This window comes from Callionymus lyra, chromosome 18 (assembly GCF_982586985.1).
Source record: "Callionymus lyra chromosome 18, fCalLyr1.hap1.1, whole genome shotgun sequence".
Classification (NCBI taxonomy): domain Eukaryota; kingdom Metazoa; phylum Chordata; class Actinopteri; order Syngnathiformes; family Callionymidae; genus Callionymus; species Callionymus lyra.
Genome location: NC_141835.1, coordinates 16,934,553 through 16,957,895, shown reverse-complemented (window position 1 = coordinate 16,957,895; position 23,343 = coordinate 16,934,553). Strand labels below are relative to the sequence as shown.

The following is a 23,343-nucleotide window of genomic DNA, read 5'->3' as shown; positions in this document are numbered from 1 at the left end:
CGCGACACCGACAGCACCAGAGCAACATCTGCTCTCTGCATCTGCGGCTCGCTGCTCGACGTCTGCGTCGTCTCCCCGATGATTCCGAGACGACGCTCCGGAGAGCCGTCAATCATCGGGTGCGAGTCGGCCAACGTGTGGACGATGTTCGGACTGTTATTGCTGCTTTATGGACTTCCCGAACAGCAGGGACCGGGTTGTTAAGTGATAACGGGCTTCGTGTTAGTGCTCTGAATCATCACCAGAACCACATGGAGCCATCGCCGAGAGATGACTTCTTCTTGAGACCGCCGCGTTTTGAAGCAGGTGGTCATCATTAGGGGTGCGTATGGGAAAGTATCTGGGGCAATGATACCATACATTGTAATACTTTAGGAACAAGGATATATGTGTAGTATTGTCGAGTGCTTGACTCTGGTGTTGCAGAATTTGAAGACCACTTGACCCATGACGAAAGGAAATGATGTCCAAAACTGCTTTAAAAGCTGCTTGAGTCGACTGTATCCTCTCGTCCTCAGTCAACACGGCAGAGGACATAATGAGGGGCAGGGAGTTTAATTGCAACACATAAAATGAACAAACAGCATAAATATTATCATTTTAATTATAAAAAATAAATACAAATCTAGTTATATTATTAATGCTCACCTAATCGAATTATAAACCATAAAATAAATGATAAAAAATATAATTTCAAATGTCAAATAGCCCAGAATAAAATATATAAATATCGTTACAGTTCTGCTGAATATCGATACAGCATCGTGAAAAGAAATATTTAGATTAAACAGGTGTTTCGATACATTTCCTCACGCTCATGATATTACCGCGGGTGACATTTAGAAGTGGAACTTCAACTTTGGTGACGTCTCTGAGTCGGCGTCCGCTGATCCGGGTCTCCATCTAATGAGCCTCATTAGCAGCCGGGCCCGGCTACCCTCACCCGACACCGCCGGCGCTTTGGCACGGCTCAAGAGCTTTGTGCTGCCCGGCGGCCGCTGAGCAACAAGTAGCCGGTGTGAACCCCCGCCACCCCCCCAATCCCGCCGCCTGCTCCCTCACCTTACAAGTTTAAATTTAACCCCCCTCACTGGCGGCAGCTGCCCCCCCCCCTCCCCCCTCCCACCTCCCACCCCTTCGAAAAAACATCTAAAATGGAGGGGTCCTTTATTTCCGAACGGGACGAGCGGCACTGACCCGCCCACGGGCAAAGGTTGACGGGGCCAGAACCGGACAGGGAAGAGCCAGAGGCGGCAGGGAATGTCCACATGTGCCGACGCCAATCAACGGATCGACCCTCGCCCCCCTTACCCCCCCCCCCGGATTCATGAAAACGCAATGCAAACCACCGACTGCTCCGAGTCATGAAATTAATATACGTTTAAAAAAACATTTTGATGAAAGCCTTCATTGTTCCATAACAATAAAGTGTGTATGCTTGTGCGTGGGATTGTGTGTGTGAATAAGCCTTGATGTGTGTGTGTATGTGTGTGTGTGGTAGAACGGGTCGGTCCAGTCTGACAGAGGAAAGTTTTCCCTGCACAACCGAACGCAGAGGTCAACATGGAGGTCGACTAGGACCTGACAACAGTGAGTGTGTGAGTGTGTGTGAGTGTGCGTGTGTGTGTGTGTCCACACAGGTATGTCAGCTGCTCCGAGATGTATTGAAACTTTGGATCTCTGATTTAAGAAGGTGCTGAAAGCTGCTCCGAGGAGAGAGATTCTCTGTAGGTCACACACTTCCAGAGATGTGGGAACGACAGACTCACACGCACACACACAGTCGCACACATGAAAAGAAACTCAAAAGAAGAAGCTTTCACGTGAACGTGTGTGTGTGTGTGTGTGTGTGTGCGATTTTGATTGCATAACCATGCGTTGAGTCTTTGCGTGCCGACCCAAAGAACCGGGCTTCGTGTGTCAATTTGTGTGCGTCAGTGTGTGTCCTCGACAAATGAAGGGATTAGTGGAAGTGTCCCGGGACAAGCTCGGACCCGTCCCAGCCCCCGTCACACCTGGACCACTTTCTCCGTGGAACATCGATTCATCAACAGACGAGGGAGTCCGCGAATGTTCCCGTCAACAACAAGAGACCCCGGGTGAGGTCAGTGTGTATATAAAGACCTGGACTCATCGTGTCCTCAAACCTCCATGTAGGCGGGTCACTCAAGTGTGCGACTCAGATGCTTTAATGAATCTGGAGACCTTCCTGTCTGAGTGAATACTACTTCCTGCTTATTGATTCAAGACAAAAGGCTCATTTTTGGTGGTTCCCGGGTGAGTTTACAGACCCGACGAGGTCCAGAACTTTGCCCGATTAATGAATTCCAGAGCCGGAGAGGAATCTGCAGCTCTGCTGAACCACCACCAAGACAAACACGGGTCGACGCTGATCGAGTCGGAGATGAAAAGGAAGTTGAACCCACACGTTCCCTCGACTCGCCGTCGCAAAAAGTTCTGCTCCGTCAACAGCCGAGGAACTCTCGGCCAAAGGAAACACCGAGAGTGAAGTTTTCTCGCCGCGTCAGCGGATTCGCCTTGAAGCTGCAGATCCAGAGAGTAAGGAACTTCCTTCACATCACTCGATGTCCGATTAATTTTTCCACTCCTGGTGACGAGTCTGGTTCTGGTTATTTGTATGTGGAGTAAATGGACACCGGCGTGGGAAGAGTCGCACACGGAAAGCTGAGAGAGTTAAAACCAAAAAGTCAACTTTAAATATGTTCCTTTCTCCCACCTATCCAGCACCAGGTCGCAGGGGCAGCAGCAGGAGAAAAGAGGCCCAGACTCCAATGTCTCTCTAAAATCTTGAACTCTGTTTAAAAGTTATATAAATAATTAAATGAGTTAACGATTTTGAATTAAGAGGTATTAGAAAAAATCCAATTAATTTATTATATGAGGAAGGTCAATTATTTAAACTTTTATTAGATTTAATGAAAAAAAATAAACAAAGATTATTTTTAAGTTAAAAAATGTTTTCAACTTTACATGAGAAGGAAGGCAAAAGAAAACATCATTAAAAAAATAATCAGAACGAGTAGGAATGTTCTATAAATCATGTAATAAAGCATAATATCCAAATCAATTAATAAAATATATTTCAAAAAGTTAAATATTAGAGGAAGATTTAAGAGCTTAAAACTTTGCATTACAGAACAAACTTGTCATGAGGATTTAAAATACTCAACAAAACTATATATTTGAAAATGTGATAAATGACAATATAAGGTCTTCAGGATAAAACTTTAAAATAACAAAAAGGAGACGAATGATGAAAATCATTACTGAGAGATGATTATTATTATTCCACGATGATGTCAGCTCCTGCTTATCGGACTAAGATCTCTCCAGCAATACCCCGACTTGCCTGGACAAGCGTCACACAGACGAGTGTGAAGTGGAGGAAGAAAACCTCTGACGATAACTGGGTCGGCGTCGTGGTGTTTGCGTCTCACACTTGTGGGGTGAGGAGCGATTCCTCATGGGGGCAGTGGGGGAGGCGAAAAAAGGGGGGGCGGGGCAGTGAGGACGCCTACCTCATCACACTAAAATGAAAACAAATGGCCGAGAACATAAACGCCGGCCTGAACTAGTTCTCTCCGGACCCCCCTGAGGACCTGACGAGAGTGACGGTGGAGGGTTAAACTATGACTGCGAGTTGAGTTGAAGAGCCGGATGGTTTGAGTCGCAATACCAGGAAGTGATGCAAGTGGAGACAAGTCAGAAAACACTGAAGCAGCATTTTTCAGATTTTCAGAGCAGCATTTTTTACGACTTCTGGAATCAGACAAAGCTTTCATTGTGGACTGTTGGTTAAACCTGGTCAACTCTGAGAGAGACTTTGCTGTCAAGGACTCACTTTAGACTGAATCCCATCATCTAGACGTGTCAAGGTTAAGAGACGACCTGGATGAGATCCACTTCCAATTAAGTCACCTTTATTTGAATACATGAATTCACTACGATGCATTTCAGGAATTATCAAACTAGTGAGCCCCCTGGTGGAGAGTAATGTCACCACGAACATAAAACACCATAACAAAAAACACCTATTTAGAGTGCCTGTGAAAGGATTTTTTTAACTTCTTTTTTTGGTTAACGTGTTTAGTTATTTTCATGGAAAGATACGTAATATTCAGATTTGTGAATTTTACTTCATACAAGTTAAAGATGATGCAATAAATCATGATGATGATTGGAGAGTTTTGCAGTTAAATTCAATGAGTCATATAAAAAAATAAAATCTTAAAGAGTCTGAAGCAGAAATATACAATAACGTCTTCAAAACGACTTTTTTATCTTCATAAATGATAGTTGTGAAATACACACACTCTATATAAATTGTTTTTCATTAAAACACAGTGAGGTGTAGTGCTGGGCAAGATTTGTATTTGCGCCGCTTTCACTATTTTTACAGTCCATTGATATTACTGCCATATAGATGACTATTATATAAATATATGCTGATAACAAATGTGTGATATTCTCTGTGAAATAAATGTAAAATTAAGTTGAAAGATAAGTGGAGCTTTTAAGCTCTCCTCAAATTATAATCATCCGTTGAGTTTTACACATTCAAAGACCTAAATATGAAACACAAAGACACAACAAATATTCAGATACATTTTAAAAGAAGAACTCGGAGGTAAATATTGATCTTATCAGAGTTCATTAGCATACAGCCGTCACTCGTCGTGTATTTAGCAAATACGGAGAATAAGAGCAAATAAAAAGACAAAAGAAACTCAACGACAAAAAACAATCACACACGCGGAGATAGAGATAAAATCTTAGGATTAAGATTTTTTAAAATGATTATAAAGGATTGCAATTTAAACGTCGTACCACCTGGGTGGAATAATTTCCCAAAATATTTTGACTTGAACTTTAAGGAGGGACGCCTGAGTCAGTGAGTTTGTGACTCAGATCAGGGATGTTATAACGAGTCAGCAATAAATCCTGATGACTATGAAGGATAAATTCACTTTAACATTCGACGTCCACAAGACAAATACACAAAAATACCAATGTCGCGATTCAACCCCCGCCATGGGAACATCTGGACTCACCATCTGGATGCCGGTGGAGAAGATGTTGGTCGGTTTGACCGCCTGCTTCTGATGCTCGATCTTGGTCTCCAGCTCGGCTGCTTTGGCCTTGTGCTGCGCCAGCAGGATGGTGGCGGGGAGATGCGACTGCTCCTGTGAGAGGGAAACACAGTCTTGAACACACCTTTAGAGTCACATACAGATGTGCAGGGAGATGAACACTCTGGGCTCTCAGCGCACACACACTCAAACAGAGTTAGCTCTTGAAAGTTCATGCGCTCCAGAGAAGTGTCTGCAGGTGACTCTCATACCGTCAAGGACGGAACATTTTAATTTATCTGGTGGACAGTTGCCAAGCCGGGACACAAGCGGGACGTGATGTTTGCTGAGCGGCGAGGATGACACGGATCTTAACGGCAGATGCGGCTCTAACGTTTCACACGGGGGGTCATGATGTTTTGGCCTATCAATTTGTCATTGAAGGCCACTAAAGTCCAGCTGAAGATATCATCTCAGTGACTGCAGGCATGAGCTACAGATGTCAGGCCCCGGGCTCGGCCACCCTCCCTCGGCCCCCCCTGGGGTGTCTCAGGGTTGATCTCCTCTGCCTCGGTCCTCCGACTGCTGCTCCTAAACAAACAAACGCAGCTCGACCTGCCGCCTCTTCAGAAGCTCCACACAGCAGCGCGAGGACAATGAAGCTCCCCAACACAAAGACTGTTAATAAGCTCTTAATGACTTCAGAGCCGAGCCCGGGGCCTCACACGTGTGTGTGTTTATTTGACAACTTCCACACTTTTAGTAGAGCTTCAAATCCTCTGTACATTTTGCCATTTTTATCCACCTTTATCACATTTTTCTTGAAGTTTGGAGTTTTGTCAAAAGTATCCGTTTTTTTGGGTTGTTTTTTCTGTTGATTTTGTGCTTTATATCCATGTATTTTGTTTTTCTTTGAGCATGTTTTTTATTGAATCTTACTTAATTTAATGTATATCCAACATGCATACAATAACGCACAAACAACAATTTAAATAATAATGAAATAAAATAAAAAAAACATTTACAATAAAGTTCACTTTTTTCATTTCACATGAAAAATAAATTGACATTTTTATTTAAAAATTGTCCAGACTTTTAGAGGGATCATTTTCTTTCAGATATTTCAGGAAGGGACTCCATATTCCTTCCAATTTTCCAGATTTATCCTTCAAATTTTTTTTTTTTTTTTTTTTTACTATTGGTAAAAGTTGAGTTTGTTCTTACAGTTCCATTTTGGGCCTTTTTGATCACATATTTGAAAATCTTTTAAAATAACTTGTTTGGATATTGTACTTATACATTTAATTTGCTTTTTTGATTTTGGATTAAATATATAATTTAAATTGCATTTTAAGTTTCACGGTTACATTACCTTTCACATTTCTAAGCTTTTAAATTATTGTCATTAAAAGAAAAGTTTGACTTGCATCATCTCTGTGTTTTCATTAATGCAATTCTCTTACGATTTTTTGTTTCATTGACTGTATTGTGGTCCTACAGTGAGAGTGTGTGTCGTCTCACCAGCTCGTCCAGCAGCGCCTGCTTGTTCTTCCTCTTGGTCTGCAGCTGCCTCTTCTCCTCCTGCAGCAGCTCCAGCCGACGCTGCTCGTTGCCTCGCTGCTCCAGCAGCAGCAGCTCCTCCAGCTCCTCCTGCTCACGGGTCTGACACGGAACAGCAGAACTTTACGTCAACTTTGAATTCTACACATTCTGGCTTGCAAACTCATAACCTAATGGGGCCTCCTGGTCAATATTTCGAGGCTTCCGACTTGATCTCAGTTTTACTTGACAAATCTCTCAAGTGCATCTGTGACATAAGTACAGTGAACTGAACAAGTCAGGATGCTGAGATAAGCGATTTTTCCCTGAGCCAATCATGGTCCAGGATACTGAACAGAGTGCCTTCATCGATGGGTCTCGTCCATCTTTAAAGAGTGCCATCGCCTCCGGAAGTCAATATCAGTCGTCGATGTCACTTCTCTAGGGAGACGAAGGCGTGTTGAAATTTAGCTCACCAGCTTGGCCTTGTTCTTCTGGATCATGTCCCGGTTGTCGCGCTGGTACTGCTCCATCCTCAGCTTGGTGTTCTCCACATCCAGGTTGTTGGTCAGGTTGTAGACTGGAGAGAAGCATCGTCGTTTTAGCAACGGGTTTGTCTGATATTTCATTTGGCGTTTTTCACTTTTATCGCCATATATAAATAAATATGAGGTTTGATAAAACACAAACATGTTCACAGCATTATTTTCCAGTTTCTTTTTGTGCATCTCTTTGAACAAAATTTAATTTTAACTTCAGATTGAGCTGAAACATCACTCCGGCAGAGGAACTTCTCTTGCTCGTACCGATGTTCTCCACCAGTTCTAGGAAGTCGTTGTACTCTCTCAGGCTTGGGAAGTCCGAGTCTCTCTTGTTGTATCTACGGGAGAAGTGATGAAGCAAAAATCATCAACATGCACCGAGACTCACCCCCCCCCATCCCCCTTCCCCCTCCCTGGTTCCTTTTACTGCCATCAATCTATAACAGAACGTCTGCACTGTGGCTAATAGCTCACATTAGATATCAATTATAGGCTATTAAAGAGCAGATAAGAGGGGCGGGGGAGGCAAGGGGGAGGCGGGGAGGAGGAGTAAAGACCTGGCAGGGAAAGAGCCTTCCTCCCCCTCTGGGAGACTCATTGTCTACAAAACAAACAGCGTAATGAGAAAGACAAAGGTGGCTTAAGAAGGGAGGAGAGCGGCGATGACACATAAACACACATGGACACGCCCCCCCACAACTCCTCACCCCCCTCACCCTTCACCACTCACATCTTCAGGACCTTCTTCCGAATTTCCACCTCCTTGTCGACCGTCGGGTCCTCGAAGAGCTGGACGCGGAAGTTGCTCTTCCTCAAGGGCGTGTCGCACTGGACGCAGTTCCCCGAGCCGCGGACGAACAGCATCTCCACGCAGTTCTCACATCTGCCCGGAAAACAGAAGCACGATTCACTTTTTGTTTGGGAACGCAAGTTTTAAAAACTGTTGCGTTACTTATTTTTTCACCGAACAGTCAAATATCAAGGTACATTCCTTGGATTATGTACTTGTCACTCCAAGTCAATCACACTTCTGTGAAACCAAACCGTCCACTTAGAAAGCAACACTGATTGACGATCTATTTAAAATGCTGCCGTCCAAATGGACCGACCAAAACGGGTGGAAACTATAGGCAATTAGCGAGACACCCTCAATAAAGTAGTGGTTCTGCAGGTGGTGACCACAGACCACTTCTCACTTCCTATGCTTTCTGGACGATTTTTTTGGTCACTTTTGGTCAATCCAGGATAGTACATTAATGCATGAATGCGCTACCAGGAGACGGTCAGTACTTTATGAGATATGGAGGAAGATATGGGGCGGGGGGGGCATCAACTCAGCAGTGGGAGTGCTGCTAGAACTCTGCAGCGGTCCACAAATGTGCATGTGTCTGCTCTAACAGTCAGAAACAGACTCCATAAGGGTTCTATGAGGGCCGGAAGTCCACATGTGGGGGTTGTAATTACAGCGTAACACCATGCAGGACATTTGGCATTTGCCAGAGAACACCAAGACTGGCGGAATTGGCAACAGATGAAAGCGGGTTCACATGTGACAGAGGTGACGCCATGGAGAACGTTCTGCTGCCTGCAACATCAACCAGCATGACCGGGTTTGGCACTGGGTCAGTAATGGGGTGGCGTGGCATTTCCTTGGAGGGCCACACAGCCCTCAATGTGCTCGCCAGAAGTACCATGACTGCCATTAAGTACCGACCCCCTGTGAGAACATATGATGGTGTGGTAACCCTAATAGTGCAAGACAATGCCAGACCTCATGTGGCTGGAGTGTGTCAGCAGTTCCTGCAAGACAAAGGCATTGATGCTATGAACAACATCTCCAATGCACCATCCACCAACCTCACATTACATCACAGAATGTCCAGGAGCTGGTGGATTATTTAGTCCAGGTCTAGGAGGAGATCCCTCAGGAGACCATTCGCCACCTCATCGGGATTAAACCGAGGCATTGTAGGGAGGGCAAACAGACACATGGAGGCCACAAGACTGAGCCTCATTCTGACTCATTTTAAAGACATTACATCAAAGTTTGGGTCATCCTGTCAAGTTTCTCTACTTTACTTTTGACTTAGATCCAGACCTCCATGGGTTAAATGTTTGATTTCCATTGATCATTTTTGGACATTCAACTAGTATTTAACAACAATATTTCATTCATTCAGATCTAGGGTGTGTTATTTTAGTGTTCCCTTTACGCTTTTGAGCACTGTAATTTGGTCAGCGGAATCCATTTTTTACATTGTATTTTAAACTCATATTTTTCATATTATTGTGCACATGTTGACATTTTATCATTTCCTTTACCTCTTAAAAAAAACACATCAAAGTATTCAATTAATTTATGCCAAATATTTCATTTCTTTTCCCTTTTTATCGTATTTCCTTTGATCATCCGTTTAATTATTCCTTTATTATTCATTTTGTATAAAATTTCGTTTTCCTTTAACTTATTATTTTAGTCTCATTACCAACAATTGACACCAAAAAATGGTGTCATTTGTTTTATTGTTTTTCCGTCATACTGTGGTTATTATATATTTTAAACTCGTCCTGATTGATGTAATGGCAGTAGGAACAGAGCCGCTGATCAGATGCAATGATAAAGTATCAGGAGAGTCATCAGGATGATGGAGAGGCAGGAGAGTTTGGAGGAGAAACAACATCGCCGGCAAACGTAGCTTCAGGCCGCGGAGAGTGTCAGGGATCATCACACCTGTCAATCTCACTGAAGACAACAAGACTCCACATCTGCAGCGACGCCTGCGGGATGTTCCCACTCCAGAGTGAAGTCAGGAACGCATCATAGTGGAGGACTTAATTAAGAAGTGCGTAACTCCACAGATGCTACGGTGGAGTTCTTGGTGAACCGGGTTTGGGTTTTTTTGAGGTGAGAAAACTTGGAGCAAGAACCCTCAGAACGTTTGCTTGCTCAGCAGGATTCAGTCAAAACACAAAGTCGGTTGGAGGAGAAAAAGTGCCGCGTCGGGAAGTCGCCGTGTTTACTAATCGCATCTCTGATGTGGGTCAAACAAGAACTGAGCTGCTGTGGCCGTCCTGAAGAACCACAGGTGCCAAAACACGCGGCTGCGGTGGGAGCGGGCGTGACGCGCTGGAGCTTCTCGTCCACTCAGAGTCGAGCTGGAGCCGGCAGATGTTCACAGCGCCCGGGGCGACGGAGACGTACGGGCCATATGGAGGAACACCGAGGCCCGGCTTGTTTCCACAGGCCCACAAAGACCTCATTCATCACCAGGACCGGGGAGTCGCAGCCCCCCCCCCACTCCCTCGACCCATAAGTGGACCACACAACTGAGCGGGTGGACCAGAGAAGGGAGGAGATCCTCGGAGCGGCCCAGTGGACACTGGACCGTCTGTCCGGGCGCGTCCAGATCTGAGGTCGGCAGATGGAAGCTACAGAAGTCTCCCAGTGTCCCGGGGCTGTCCCCTCTGACTCCTCCCCCTCTCACCTGTCCCACTCCAGGCTGGCTGCTATCGCCTCCATCTGCAACCGTCAGCAGGTCGAGAAGTGAACTGAGAGTAGGCCGTTGAACTCGGAGAGTCGGCCGACTTCACCGACCCACCAGTCACAAGTGTGAACAAACTCATAAAGATTCACTTGCACAGTTACAACTTTTACTAACTTTGGTCATCAAAAATGTCTATTGCTGTTTGGATAGTCCGTCACCATGACAACTGCGCCCCCTCGATCAGTCTTGTTTTTTTTAGTAAGTGTGTCTATTGTGTTGACTCGTTCAGATCTTGTGAGTACTTGTTGCGTTTAGTGAATCGAGTTCAAAAAGTTGTGGATCTTTATTTATTATCAAATTATTAAGTGAGTCATTATTTTAGGTCATGAATTAGTTTTTAACTATTAGTTGTTTTTTTTCAGCTATTGTGTTGTGGATTTAGTGAGCCATGTTCATGTGTCATACTGAACTGTATCCTTTGAGTTGTGCCTTTATTGAGTCATTTGAGTTTCACCGAGTCCTTGGAGTTTTGCCTTAACTTAGTCATTTGAGTTGTGTCTTTACTGACACTTGAGTTTTATTTTATTTCGAGTAAGTGCCTTAACCGAGTCATTTAAGTTGTGTCTTAGTGAGTCATTCGAGTTACGTCTAGGCAAGTTATTTGAGTTGTGTGTTATGCGAGTCATTCGAGTAGCATCTTTATTGAGTCAAGTTGTGTCTTTACAGAGTCAACAGTTGTTTTATTTGTTGAGCCATTGCTGCATTTATTCCGTCAGTGTTGATAAAAGTGAAAGTTTAGCCACAATTCAAACGTCACTCATTTTCTACTCACCCTCACATTGACTAAGGGTTGGGATTATTTTCAGAGTAATAATCTGTTCCTTTTTAGAGTTATAGAAACATTTTTAGTTCATTTTAAAGTACATTTTGCACTTACTTGCTGCCAAAAAGAGCAGATGAACAAATCTATCATTTAAAATGCGTTTGTAGCGGCAAGTGTCTCCTCATTCAAACACGTTGCAAGTGTCAGTGAGCAAGATTTATGATGTTGCCTGGAGCAGCTTCAGCAAAAAACAAGCTTAAAATATAGATTAATAGCTAAAAAAAATTCCGAACAATTCCTCATGTCGAGGCTTCAATACAAGATGAACGTTACAGACGAGCAGTACGGATGTATTTGGATGTTTTAAGTGTGTATTAATGTACGAAGATGAAGACGACAACAACTGAGCTTTAGTCGCTACGTTAACACGGACATACATTATTATATATATACTATAACTCTAAAGAGGAACAGATTACTCAAAATAATCCCAACTCTATAGTTGACATGAGGGTGAGTAGAAATTGAGTGAAGTTTGAATTTTAGTTGAACCAATGAATCCCTTTAAATGAGTCATAGTTGTGTGTTAAAGTCACTGTTAATCTGAATTTGATTCATTGACTCACATGTTGTTTTATCAGTTGAAACTGTCCTTTGTGAGTCATCCTGCTCAATGTGTGTTGCTCTCTCTGTGTTACGATGTCACCAAACGTCAAGAAAGCACCGGAGTCCACCTTAGCAGTGGTCCGGACCCCCTCAGGGTCACACGCTAGAGGACAGGAGCGAGACAATAAATAACGCACATCAAATGCAGCGCTGACAGAGATACAAAATGTGCTGAGTTTAAATTTAGACGCGTGTCAGAGCAGGAGGAGAAATCCAATATTATATTCCACTGCAGGGCAGGAAGTCTGCTCTGGCAGGAGTGAAGACGTCCACGGATCCATACTGTTACAGAGGAGGTTCTTGAGAGGTTTTAATATGTGACGCCCAAGACTTTTCTCTAGCGCCGACTTCACTCCCCAAAAATGTCTCATAAAACTTCTTTCCACTTGATCGAGTCGAACCCATCTTTCCATGAACCCGCTCAACAACAGAAGGTGACCCAGGTCTGTAAACTGCTTAGTCGCAGAACCTTTTTAATATTGGCAGTGTCCAGTTGGAGGTCGTCGACCTGATAACAAAGCGTGGCTGGCTCCTGACACAGCGGTCAATATGCCGTCAGATCACCACGTTCCACCGCTCAGAGGTTGGAAAAGTGCTCCAGTCTCAGTTTTGGGTTCCCCCGGAGCAGATCGCCGAGTCAGCAATAGTCAGCTAAAAAGAGGTGCACCTTCACTGTGACTTTTGGTTACCACTTGTATCATTCACCCATTCATCCTCTGCCTATTATCGCAGGGACATCAGCTGAGATACAGGATCTCTTCGGAGTTCTACTCCGAGTCTCTCCTGGATGACTTGGCTTCTAAGAGAGAGCCCACAAACTAGCTTGTATCCATAATAGTGGGTCGGTTGACCACAACCGAAGCGTATACATCCACCATTGGTTGAGACCTTAGACAAACTTATCTGTAACATACTCGTATTCCTCTATAGTTGCGACCTTTTGCAACAATTTTACCTCATAAGAAATAATTTGTTTTTATCATTTTTGACTTGGAAAACAAGCTGACATTATAAGGTCTAACTTTTGAATGCTTTACTTTATTTCCCGGCTCAATTTAAACACTTTTAGATCGTAATTTAGAGTACTATGTTTCCAGAACAGACACTTATTCATTGAATAGAATAAAGACATTTAGTTTAGTTTTAGATTTACTTTTATCTGTGTCCGGTTTTTGCCGGTTCTAAAGCTCTCGGTATTGCATAAATGTTGATTTTATTTTAAATTGTAATCTTGTTTTTCGTGTTATGTTGTGATTTACTATCTTTGTGTTTTTTAACGTTTCATTCATGTCTCAGTTTTTTTGTTTACATGCTGATATAAGCAAACATTTGACTCACAGCGTGTGTCCGCAGACGTTGACCATCAGCTTCAGCGAGGGGTTCCTATATTTGGTGGTCTTGCACCTCGGACATCCCTGGTCGTCCATAATTCTAGGGATTTTATAGAAGAAAAAAAAGAAGCAAACTAGTAAATATCCGCGTCTGCTCACTTTTGAAATCCGGCGCTGCAAAGAAATGGGACCGAGCGGAAACTGCGGACAAGAATTCAGTTCCTGCGTGACGTATGCAGCGCTGGATTTAAACTTCAAACGGGATTTAAAAACATGAAGGAAACATAGATCATAGGAATTATTTTAAAGAAACTGTTGCTATATTGATAGACAAACATGATAAAACGTTAAAAAAAAAAAAAATCCACGGATATGAACCAGACATTGCTTTTAAATAATCAGAATTCAAATTGCGTCAACATCATTATAACACAACTATTAAACTTAAATATTTTCTAATAAAATTGTATCAGATCTTAGTTGCTTGATTTGCTTACCAGGGAAACATATTGAACCATAATTAATTTTATTAGTATGTCTATTACTATTTAGCTATTACTTGTTCTAAAACTATTAGTATTTAAGTATCATTTCAAGTTATTTTTATTGTCAAATATACATGAATGCAAGACATACAGCATAGATGAAATTGTCGTCTTCTCAGACCCACGATGCAAATCATAAAGTAGACAGTTCATGTTAAGGGAGTTTAACTCCCTTGAACAAACATTACCTACACACCCACTTTACCAATACTGTCACAACAACTTTTAACAAGACTTCACATTAGGATGAGATTATGTTAAACATAGAACACTATCTAAAATGATGGAAGTAGAATAAAATAAAACTAATAATGATTTATTATTCAATCTAAATCATTCCATTAATATGAAACAAATGTCCACTTTATTCAACAGCAAAGGTTATAACATGACATTTCCTACTGACGTTAATTAATGTTGTTAAATCTGGTCACCGGTGTTTGAAGGTCCTAAAGCCTGAATTCATAAAAAGAGTTTGAAACTTTGTTCATTAAAAAGGAATCATGGCAGATTAAAGAGACTCAACAGAAGATAATACTTTATTAATGTCTTCTTGTTGTGCGACACAAGCATTAGTGCCTTATTAAAAAACATTATTTCATTGTTCGCTGCATTTCAGTTTTTAAACCAGGAGATTTTTTAAAATCTGTATCAATATCTTACATTTTACTATGCACACACATATAAACACATATACAAACTCACACTACCAGTTTGGTCAAAAACAAACATAAACAAAGAAGTGATAAACTCTCACTAAAAAAAAACAGGTTCTCTACCCACTGAGCTATTCAGCCCAACACACATGTAATAACACACACAAAAAAACAAAACACACACTTATATCCACACAAGCACAGTAGAATGAACAGGAACACACAATTAGATAAACAAAAACACACATAAAAGGCAATTTTACAATATATAACTGCATAAAGACAACAAAACAAATACACACAGACATCTACATTTAAATACAACACATAAAAACTTACATAGAGACACACATCCAAACCAATTTACACTCCACACCAACATGTAAACCCAAATTAACATTGAATACATAAATATATCAAATAATTTGTGTCAAAATGTACAAACTCAACTGAAGAAAAACACACTTTAGCCTCATAAAGACACAAAGCAAGTACATACACTGAACACACTCCATCACATTTTAAAATAACTAACAAGAATAATCCTACAAAAAAACATTTCGATATCTAGACACACACATTGAAGAAAATCATATATCTAACCCTTGTGCGGCTGAAAATAAATACAAATGTTTGTGGTATCCCTTGTGTTATTTGCGGGTGAACGACCTTCACCACTGCGTATGTATTTCTGGAAGTCAGAAACGTCGTTCACCTTGACCCAGAGACAACACAAGGGATACCACAAACCCATTGGTTTGTTGCCGCAAAAAAGGCTCAATACATAAAACACACACACAAAAGACATATATAAATATTCATACCAAACACACTCAATTTCAAGGTTAGACCAAGACTGACCTTGAATGACATTGTTAGTTCTCCCTTTGGTCATCTACACTTGTAGAAACACACACGTGGAGTTGAACAAACACCAATGATGCAACAAAAACAACTAGTCTAAACAGAAAACAAGACATATATACACACATTTTAGTTGTACACACACCAACATATTCAGAGAAACATGAACACGTAGCCTAAAACACATATATACACACACATACACACACACACACACACACAGATAATAACAAGCTCATGCAAACACTTACACAACTTCTGTAATGTCCAAGATTGTGTATAACAAAAAAAAACTAGTTTTCTTCAACTAGTTATCATCGAGCTGGACAAACACACACACTTCTACACATACTGTATATAAGACAAGAAATAAGTCTTCACACGTTAGTTAGTTATCCAGTGAGTTCAAACGTTCATCTATTATTCATCCGTTCATGTAGTCAATGTGTCGTCTAGTCTTTCCTGTAACCAAAAAAAGGTTGATGAAATAAAGAAGAAAACACCGACATGTTTGTTGTTATGTCACCAAAGACAACAATCTCACTTTGACTTAAAGTAAGATTAAACACTCTTTTTAATTGGCGATAGAAACATATAAAATACACAACCACACCATCTCCGACACAAGTGACATCACAACTAAATTTCCAATTTTTTCTATTCTGGCGGGAAGTGGTTATGACTATGACTGTTGCCACACAGCAGCTGCTCTAATCCGAGTCTCCGATGACTAAGCTCTTCTGTATTTCTCTAGTGGGTCCGCTTGTAAAGCTTTTTATTTTATTTTATTAATAGTGACTTATTTCCCAAGGACATGTTCCCAAGGGTGTGTTTTATGTAATGATTGTTAGTTATCTAGTTAGTTACCCACTTGGTTATCTAGTAAGTGATCTACTCAGCTATCAAGTTCGTTATCCAGTTAGTTATCAAGTTCGCTTGAAAAATCACGAAGGAAGGAAGTCGGGTAGGAAAGGTGGCGAGGGAAGGTTCCCACGATCACCTTGCGCAGGTGAGCGCGGGAGCTCCAGGAGTGACAGCTGGAGAACAAACACTCCTGGCCCCGCTCGCTCCTCCCTGCGGGGGCCACGGCGGCCAATGGCGTGTCTCCCCCGCAGATAGACCCCGACGAGTCTCCTTCCAGCTCCAGTCTGCCCGGAGTAAAAGTCACGTTGGGAGGAAGAAGAAGAAGGAGAGAGAGAGAGGGGGAGGTCGAGAGAGAGAGAGAGAGAGAGAGAGAGAGAGAGAGGGATCCACTTTCAGCTGCTGTCAGACATCCGATCGCGCTCGCATGGCTCGGAGGTAACCTGATCGAGCTGGGAGGAGTGACTCGACCGCTTCAACCAACAAAAAAAAAATGTCTTCTTCCTCCGCCGGAGAAGCGACAACAGACGTCAAGGTAGAAAATGTGAAGGAGGAGGAGAAGGGCATCCGGCTGCTGGCGCTGGAGGCGGCGGACTTGTCCATGGAGCGCACGGACGCGGTGCGCGCGGAGCTGCTGGTGAGCGCCGCGTCCTCGCTGGCCTTCTCCCCCGAGCAAGTGGCGTGCGTGTGCGAGGCTCTGCAGCAAGGGGGGAACGTGGATCGGCTGGCCCGGTTCCTCTGGTCGCTGCCCCAGAGCGACCTGCTGCGCGGCAACGAGAGCATCCTGAAGGCGCAGGCGCTGGTGGCGTTCCACCAGGCACGGTACCAGGAGCTCTACAGCGTCCTGGAGAACCACAGCTTCAACCCCACCAATCACACCTTCCTCCAGGACCTGTGGTACAAGGCCCGGTACACCGAGGCCGAGAAGGCGCGGGGGAGACCCCTGGGCGCCGTGGACAAGTACCGGATCCGGAGAAAGTACCCGCTCCCGAGGACTATCTGGGACGGCGAGGAGACGGTGTACTGCTTCAAGGAGCGGTCCCGGAACGCGCTGAAGGATCTGTACAACCAGAACCGGTACCCGTCTCCCGCCGAGAAGCGGAACCTGGCCAAGATCACCGGACTCTCCTTGACGCAGGTCAGCAACTGGTTCAAGAACCGGAGGCAGCGGGACCGGAACCCGTCCGAGGCGCAGTCGAAAAGGTGAGACCCCCCCCCTGAGAGGTTCTTTCAAACAAAGAGTCCAGGTTTACGCGCAGAAACTCGCTATTACAGGAGTTATTACACTATTAATACACTCGCTAAGCAGCTGCACTTTTATTTATAAATAGATCACACGAAACATTTACAACAACACACCCGTTTCTAAATATCAACACGTGTCTGCCTTCACCATCATTCCAACAAGTTTATCCATTTGAATCCATGAAATATTAAAGGTTTGGCCGTCATCTTATTATGGGGAAACATACGTCATACCTGATTGTTGATCAGTAAAAAAAAAGAATGACGTCATTTCAGTCTTAATGTATGATGTGATATGATTTTATTAGTGTCCACAGAAACCTTCTTATATGCTCTTATCACCAACATGTTTTCATTATTTAATCTGTACCCTTCTTTTTAATTTATATGTATAATCAAAGACATGAAATATAAATATATATCTGATTTATAACTTCTACTTACACAATAATGACCCTTTTTTTCTAAGAAGACGATCATTAAGACATTTTGAAAAAGGCTCATCATTTAACTAAAAACCTGAATGAAATCCAACCGAAGGACTGATGTTCTCACTTAAGGCCAGTCCTGGACGTCTGAAGGCCCAGGGCTGGAGAGCCTGAGGCCCCGGAGACAGTAGCTTGTTTGTTAGCACCATATGTCAGTTCAAACGGTCATTTATTATTCATCCGTTCGTGTAGTCAATGTGTTGTCAAGTCTTCAACGTTATGACAAAAAAGGTTCGATGATGTGCGTACAAAAAAAAAGAACAGGTTGTGTAGCAACAATTTCACTTCGACTTAAATTAAGATTAAACACTCGTTTATTAGCGATGAAATGGTATAAAGGACTCGACAACACCATCTCTGACATGAGTGACATCAGGACTACATTTCCCATTATTTATTCTGGCAGGAAGTGAGTAGAACACAAACATAAACAGCAGCTGCTCTACTCCGAGTCTTAGATGACTGAGCTCTTCTTTCTTTCTCTAGAGGGTCCACGTGTAAAGTTGTGAGTCTAAACTTTAATAAATGGTAACAGGGATTTTGTAAACTGATAAGTTAACATTTATATAGAGACCTAATATGTTGTTGCTTCTTATTTTCTTATATATATATATATTATATACACTAATACAATTTCCCAGGGGAACAATAAAGCTACATTCATCTATCTTTTTTATTATTGTTTTAAGTATTTAAAAAACGTTGGGTTTTTTTATTACTGACCTTTTTCATCTCTTATTTATGCATTTATTTTATTTATTTATTTATCATTTTTTCCCCCTATATATTGCTTGTTTTTCAATATTATTTGTTTAAACATAATTATCTTTTAGTGCATTTATATGCTTCATTTTTTACCTGATATAATTAAAGAGTATTTTTATCATATAAAACTATTATTGATATTTACATTTTTATTTACTGTCTTATATCTTTCTTGATGTTTTAATTTACTTTCTTATCTTATAGCAATTACAACTTTACATTTCTTACATTATTTTGCCAATAACAATGAGCGTTTCAAGCCATAACATTATGACCACACTTCCTACTGTTGTGCCGATGCATACCTACAGCTCTCTCTTTAGGTCAGCAGTGGTCAGTACCTATTTAAGGTCGTTCAAGGGAAGGAAAGAGGATGTCCAGTTGCTCATTTTAGCAAGTGGGCCACTGACCACTGCGGAACAGCAGCATGAAGGCTGCAGTGTTGTGAAATCTGAATCTGTTGTCAATGACATCAGTTTGTTTTGGAACCACAAATACACACAGTCACTCGCAGAAACGACAGATAGACATGGTTAGAAACACAAAAACACAACCAACGTACTCAACCCAACAAACACACAAATGAAGACACAAAGAGACAAATAAATGTCACATAAAGAGTATCACAGAAACACAGAGCGGAGATACAACAGATACACTATAATACTTAAATATTTGAAGAAAGAAACAAAAAACATACACATACAATGACCTGGAAACACACATGACAGACACGACGACCTTGAATGATAAGGAGTAGACGGCTTAATCAAACAAAAAATAAATCTTACCAACCGAACATCTGAGAAGTTAAACAACAACAGACATAATTTGATTCGTACAGAACCACATCTTTTTTCCCCCCAAGTGTTGTCACGTCAGCACTAAAAAAACAAAACAAATAAAAATAATGTTGATGAAACAAAAAGTGAGTCACGTGACTCCTTTCAGAGATGAGGCCTGAGGCAACACACACACACACACACACACACACACACACACACACACACACACTTGAAAGTCACCTTTTGTGATTGTTTCATAAACTGCGTCCAAGCACCTGTGTGTCTATGTGTGTGTGTCTGTGTGTTTGTCTGTGTGTGCTTTCTCTCCAAGTTAAAAGGATCTTCTTTTTTTTCGGGGATCAGGTCGCAGTAATCCACTCACAAACACACTGACGTTTTCTTCTTTTATGTTTCTGAACAAAGCAGAGACGCACCTGGTGGAGGTGACCCCGCCCACCTCACCCCGGCTCTCCCCCCCACCCCCCTGTGAAACGCTCTCCCCTGCCACCTCTCCTTCCCCTTTATCTCTCACATTAAAAAAAAGAGCTTTCCAATGGTTCCTAAAATACACAAGCACATCATTCCATTAGCTGCGTTATCTGTCTGATCAGTGTGTGCGAGGAGGGGGCGACACAGGGGGGCCGTTTGTCCTAAAACAAAAGTCAATTTACCAACAAAACTAGTAATTGAATTCAAATGTCTCTCAGGCAAACATGGCCTGTGAAGGAGGAAGGGTGTGTGTGTGTGTGTGTGTGTGTGTGTGTGTGTGTGTGTGTGTGTGTGTGTGTGTCTGAGGGGGTCCTGTGAGGGGGCGGGGGGGTCAGTACAGGCTCTGGCCATTTGTCTCGTCCTGGTATTTTGTCACAGTCGAAAATTTATTGCGCCAAATGGTGAGTTGTTGTTGTGGCAGTTAGGAGTCCTCACAAGGAGCTGCTCACAGTTATTGCCTCACTTTGACCCAAGATCTAAATCTTAAGTTTCTCTTAAGATAAGATGATTAAATGGAGTTGATAGTATTACTTTGTAATTACATTTAACTCTATATTCTTAGGATTGATTAATAGAAAACTCTTTTATTTAAAAAAAAAAATTCTAAATAATTTTTATGTATTTATAAACATATATTATATATATTTAATTTCTTTGTACTTTTATTGTTATAAATATAATTGTTTTTTCTTGTTTATTATAGATTTTTTTAATATTACATTTCACTGTCTTAAGATATTGGTAATGTATTTTATTTTAAAGGATTAATGATTTGTGAAGTATTTATTGTATTACTATAAGCTTTATTCGGTCAAACTAAAATAAAAATATAAAGGGTATTAATACATTTTCAATTTCACCTCAATTTCTTGATCAAGAATTCACTTATTCTTCTAATCCTCACGGTGACCTGGCATGAGTAAATAAGGAGATCAATAATGGATGTTTGTCTTCTCAGCGAGTCAGATGGGAACCACAGCACGGAGGACGAGTCCAGTAAAGGTCAGGAGGACTCGTCTCCACGGCCGCTCTCCACCTCCTCGGACGGCGTCATCACTCACCTCCCGCTGCAGACGTCCTCGCTGGACTCCGGCGTGGTCATCCAGCAGCTGGGGGACATCAAGATGCCTCCTGGTTCCGGTGGCGTCGGACTGTACAACGGGAGTTTGGTCGGCAACAACGCCTCGAGCTACCACAACGGTGCCTCGTCTTACCTCTTCAACGGGCTGAACCTCGGCCTGCAGCCGCTCGGCTTCAACTCCCTGCGCTCGTCCGGGGGAGTCCTTCTAGGGGGCTCTGGACTAGACATGCAGGACAAAGGACTGGTCTCGACAGAGGACTCAGGGATGCAGTACGCCCCCTACTGTGTGAACGGAGGTGAGGTGAAGCTCGAGGGGGTCCATAACGGCGGCTCTTCCGTGTTGGCGTTCAGCTCCTCGTCGGCGGGGCTCCAGCTGGGCGGCTACAGTCTCGTCCAGGTCCCTAGCGGAGTCTCTGATGGCGACCCGTTGCTGAACAGCGACGTGGGTCTTCCACCGCTGCAGATCTCGTCATCGTCACCGCAAGGTGAGTCCACAAAATACCAGAAGCTGCGACACACTAGAAGGATTGTTGACTGTAGGCTGGAGTCGTAATGATACCCTAGCTAGAGGAGCTAATGCACAACAACTGCGAAAGTTCATCCAAGTAAAGTAGCTCCTATGGTGGTCTGTTATCGAAGCACTTTAATAGGAACCCTTATTATCGTCGTTGGGGTTTGTGTATGGTTGCGGGAAGCTAGCATCACCTCTGGTGAGCCGTATGCTAAATCTTAATCATCCTTCAGGTCCTCTCCATCTCAACAACGTCGTGGTGACTTCGGCAGGCGAAGACTCGTTCCAGCAGCAGGACAAGCTAACCATGACGTCGCTGCACCACAACTCGGTCCTCTACAACAACATCGGGCAGACCTCCATCAAGAAGGAGCCCCCCGAGGGCGGCATCTACTCCTCCTACCACCACCATGGCCTCCACTTGGACCCGAACGGTCACCTCACGTACGCCGCGCCGCCGTCCAACGACGCCCTCACCGGCCAAGGCTCGGTGTCGTCCGGGGAGGTCGCCAACACATCCAGCCCCGAGCCAGAGGTTTACACCACCCTCACGGTCAGCACCCCACTCTTGGCGCAAACGGACCAAAACGGGCACCACCTCCAGCCGGCCGAGTACCTGCGGGGCCACGAAGTGAGGGGCGGGGCGCACCTGATCATGAGCAGTGACTATCTGGGTTTGTCGGACAGCAAAGTGCACGGGTCGGGGTCGGTGGGCGTGAGCGAGATGGTGCGGGCGATGTGCGGGGAAATGGAGGCGGTGGACGGAAAGGAACTGGCCAAACTACAGACAGTAGAGATGGACGAGGACATGGCCGACCTTTAGCTTCACTAGCGGCCATTACTATTTTGTGTGTGTGTGTGTGTGTGCGTGTGTGTTTTTTTACCACTTTCTTTTAAATGTTAAATTATTTGACAACTGCTATGTGCACTCAAGTCCCACTTGGTCAGGCCAATGCGCACAGCAACATCTGACCCCAAATAAAAAAAAAAAAACTGTTTCGGATGGTTCCGTCGGGTCGGCGGTTAAAGTTTATAGTCGACACCTGCTACTTCCTGTTGAGTGGGGTTGATTTGCAGGAGCAGGTGCTGGCATGTCCCAGGTCACGTGACAAGCAGAATGTTCTTCCAAAACTAAAAGCGTCATCTGGGTCAGACTGAAAAGGTCACTTGTTGGTGGGAGGGGGAGTGACGGGTGGTCAGTGGGGGGTGGGGGGGGGGGGTCTAGGGGAGGGTTTTGAAGGACTGAACACACAGACAAGTCATCTCGAATTCTTTGCTGCTGATTTTTTTTTTTTTTTTTTTTTTTTTTCTAAAAAGGACTTTCAGGAAGCACCTTAGACCGTGCTCAGGCCCGTCAAACCAAAGTGAAATTGAAACCGGGGCTGAGTCTACATGACTGCTTTCATAATACTGTGACATCGCATGAACATCATGGCCGAAGAACCACTAGTCATGCCAGATAAACAACTAAATCTGCGAGCATGCACCTGGATCGACAACCTTGATTGGGATTTACTGGGATGTTACCCCCAAAACTGTAACCATGACATGCAGTTGCGCTGACTTCCGACATCAGG

General features: G+C 43.1%; 2 protein-coding genes across 2 annotated transcripts in view; one reads left to right on the top strand and one right to left on the bottom strand.

Annotated features, from left to right (window-relative positions):
• The window catches only part of mnat1 (MNAT1 component of CDK activating kinase), a 31,676-nt gene extending 18,033 nt beyond the window's left edge, over positions 1–13,643 (bottom strand). The window contains exons 1-6 of the mRNA XM_087780287.1: positions 13,484–13,643; positions 7,902–8,054; positions 7,436–7,509; positions 7,106–7,209; positions 6,612–6,752; positions 5,073–5,204 (exon numbers count right to left, since the gene is read on the bottom strand). Coding sequence (XP_087636413.1) covers positions 5,073–5,204; positions 6,612–6,752; positions 7,106–7,209; positions 7,436–7,509; positions 7,902–8,054; positions 13,484–13,572 — 693 coding nt within the window. The 5' untranslated portion in view covers positions 13,573–13,643. The remainder of the gene's footprint in view (positions 1–5,072; positions 5,205–6,611; positions 6,753–7,105; positions 7,210–7,435; positions 7,510–7,901; positions 8,055–13,483) is intronic.
• A 2,858-nt stretch (positions 13,644–16,501) lies between these two features.
• On the top strand, positions 16,502–22,967 carry six4a (SIX homeobox 4a). Its single transcript, XM_087779713.1, has 3 exons — positions 16,502–17,605; positions 21,133–21,740; positions 22,000–22,967. The coding sequence occupies exons 1-3, from the start codon at positions 16,896–16,898 to the stop codon at positions 22,587–22,589; spliced, it is 1,908 nt and encodes a 635-aa protein (XP_087635839.1). The 5' UTR covers positions 16,502–16,895; the 3' UTR covers positions 22,590–22,967.
• The last annotated feature ends 376 nt before the right edge of the window (positions 22,968–23,343 follow it).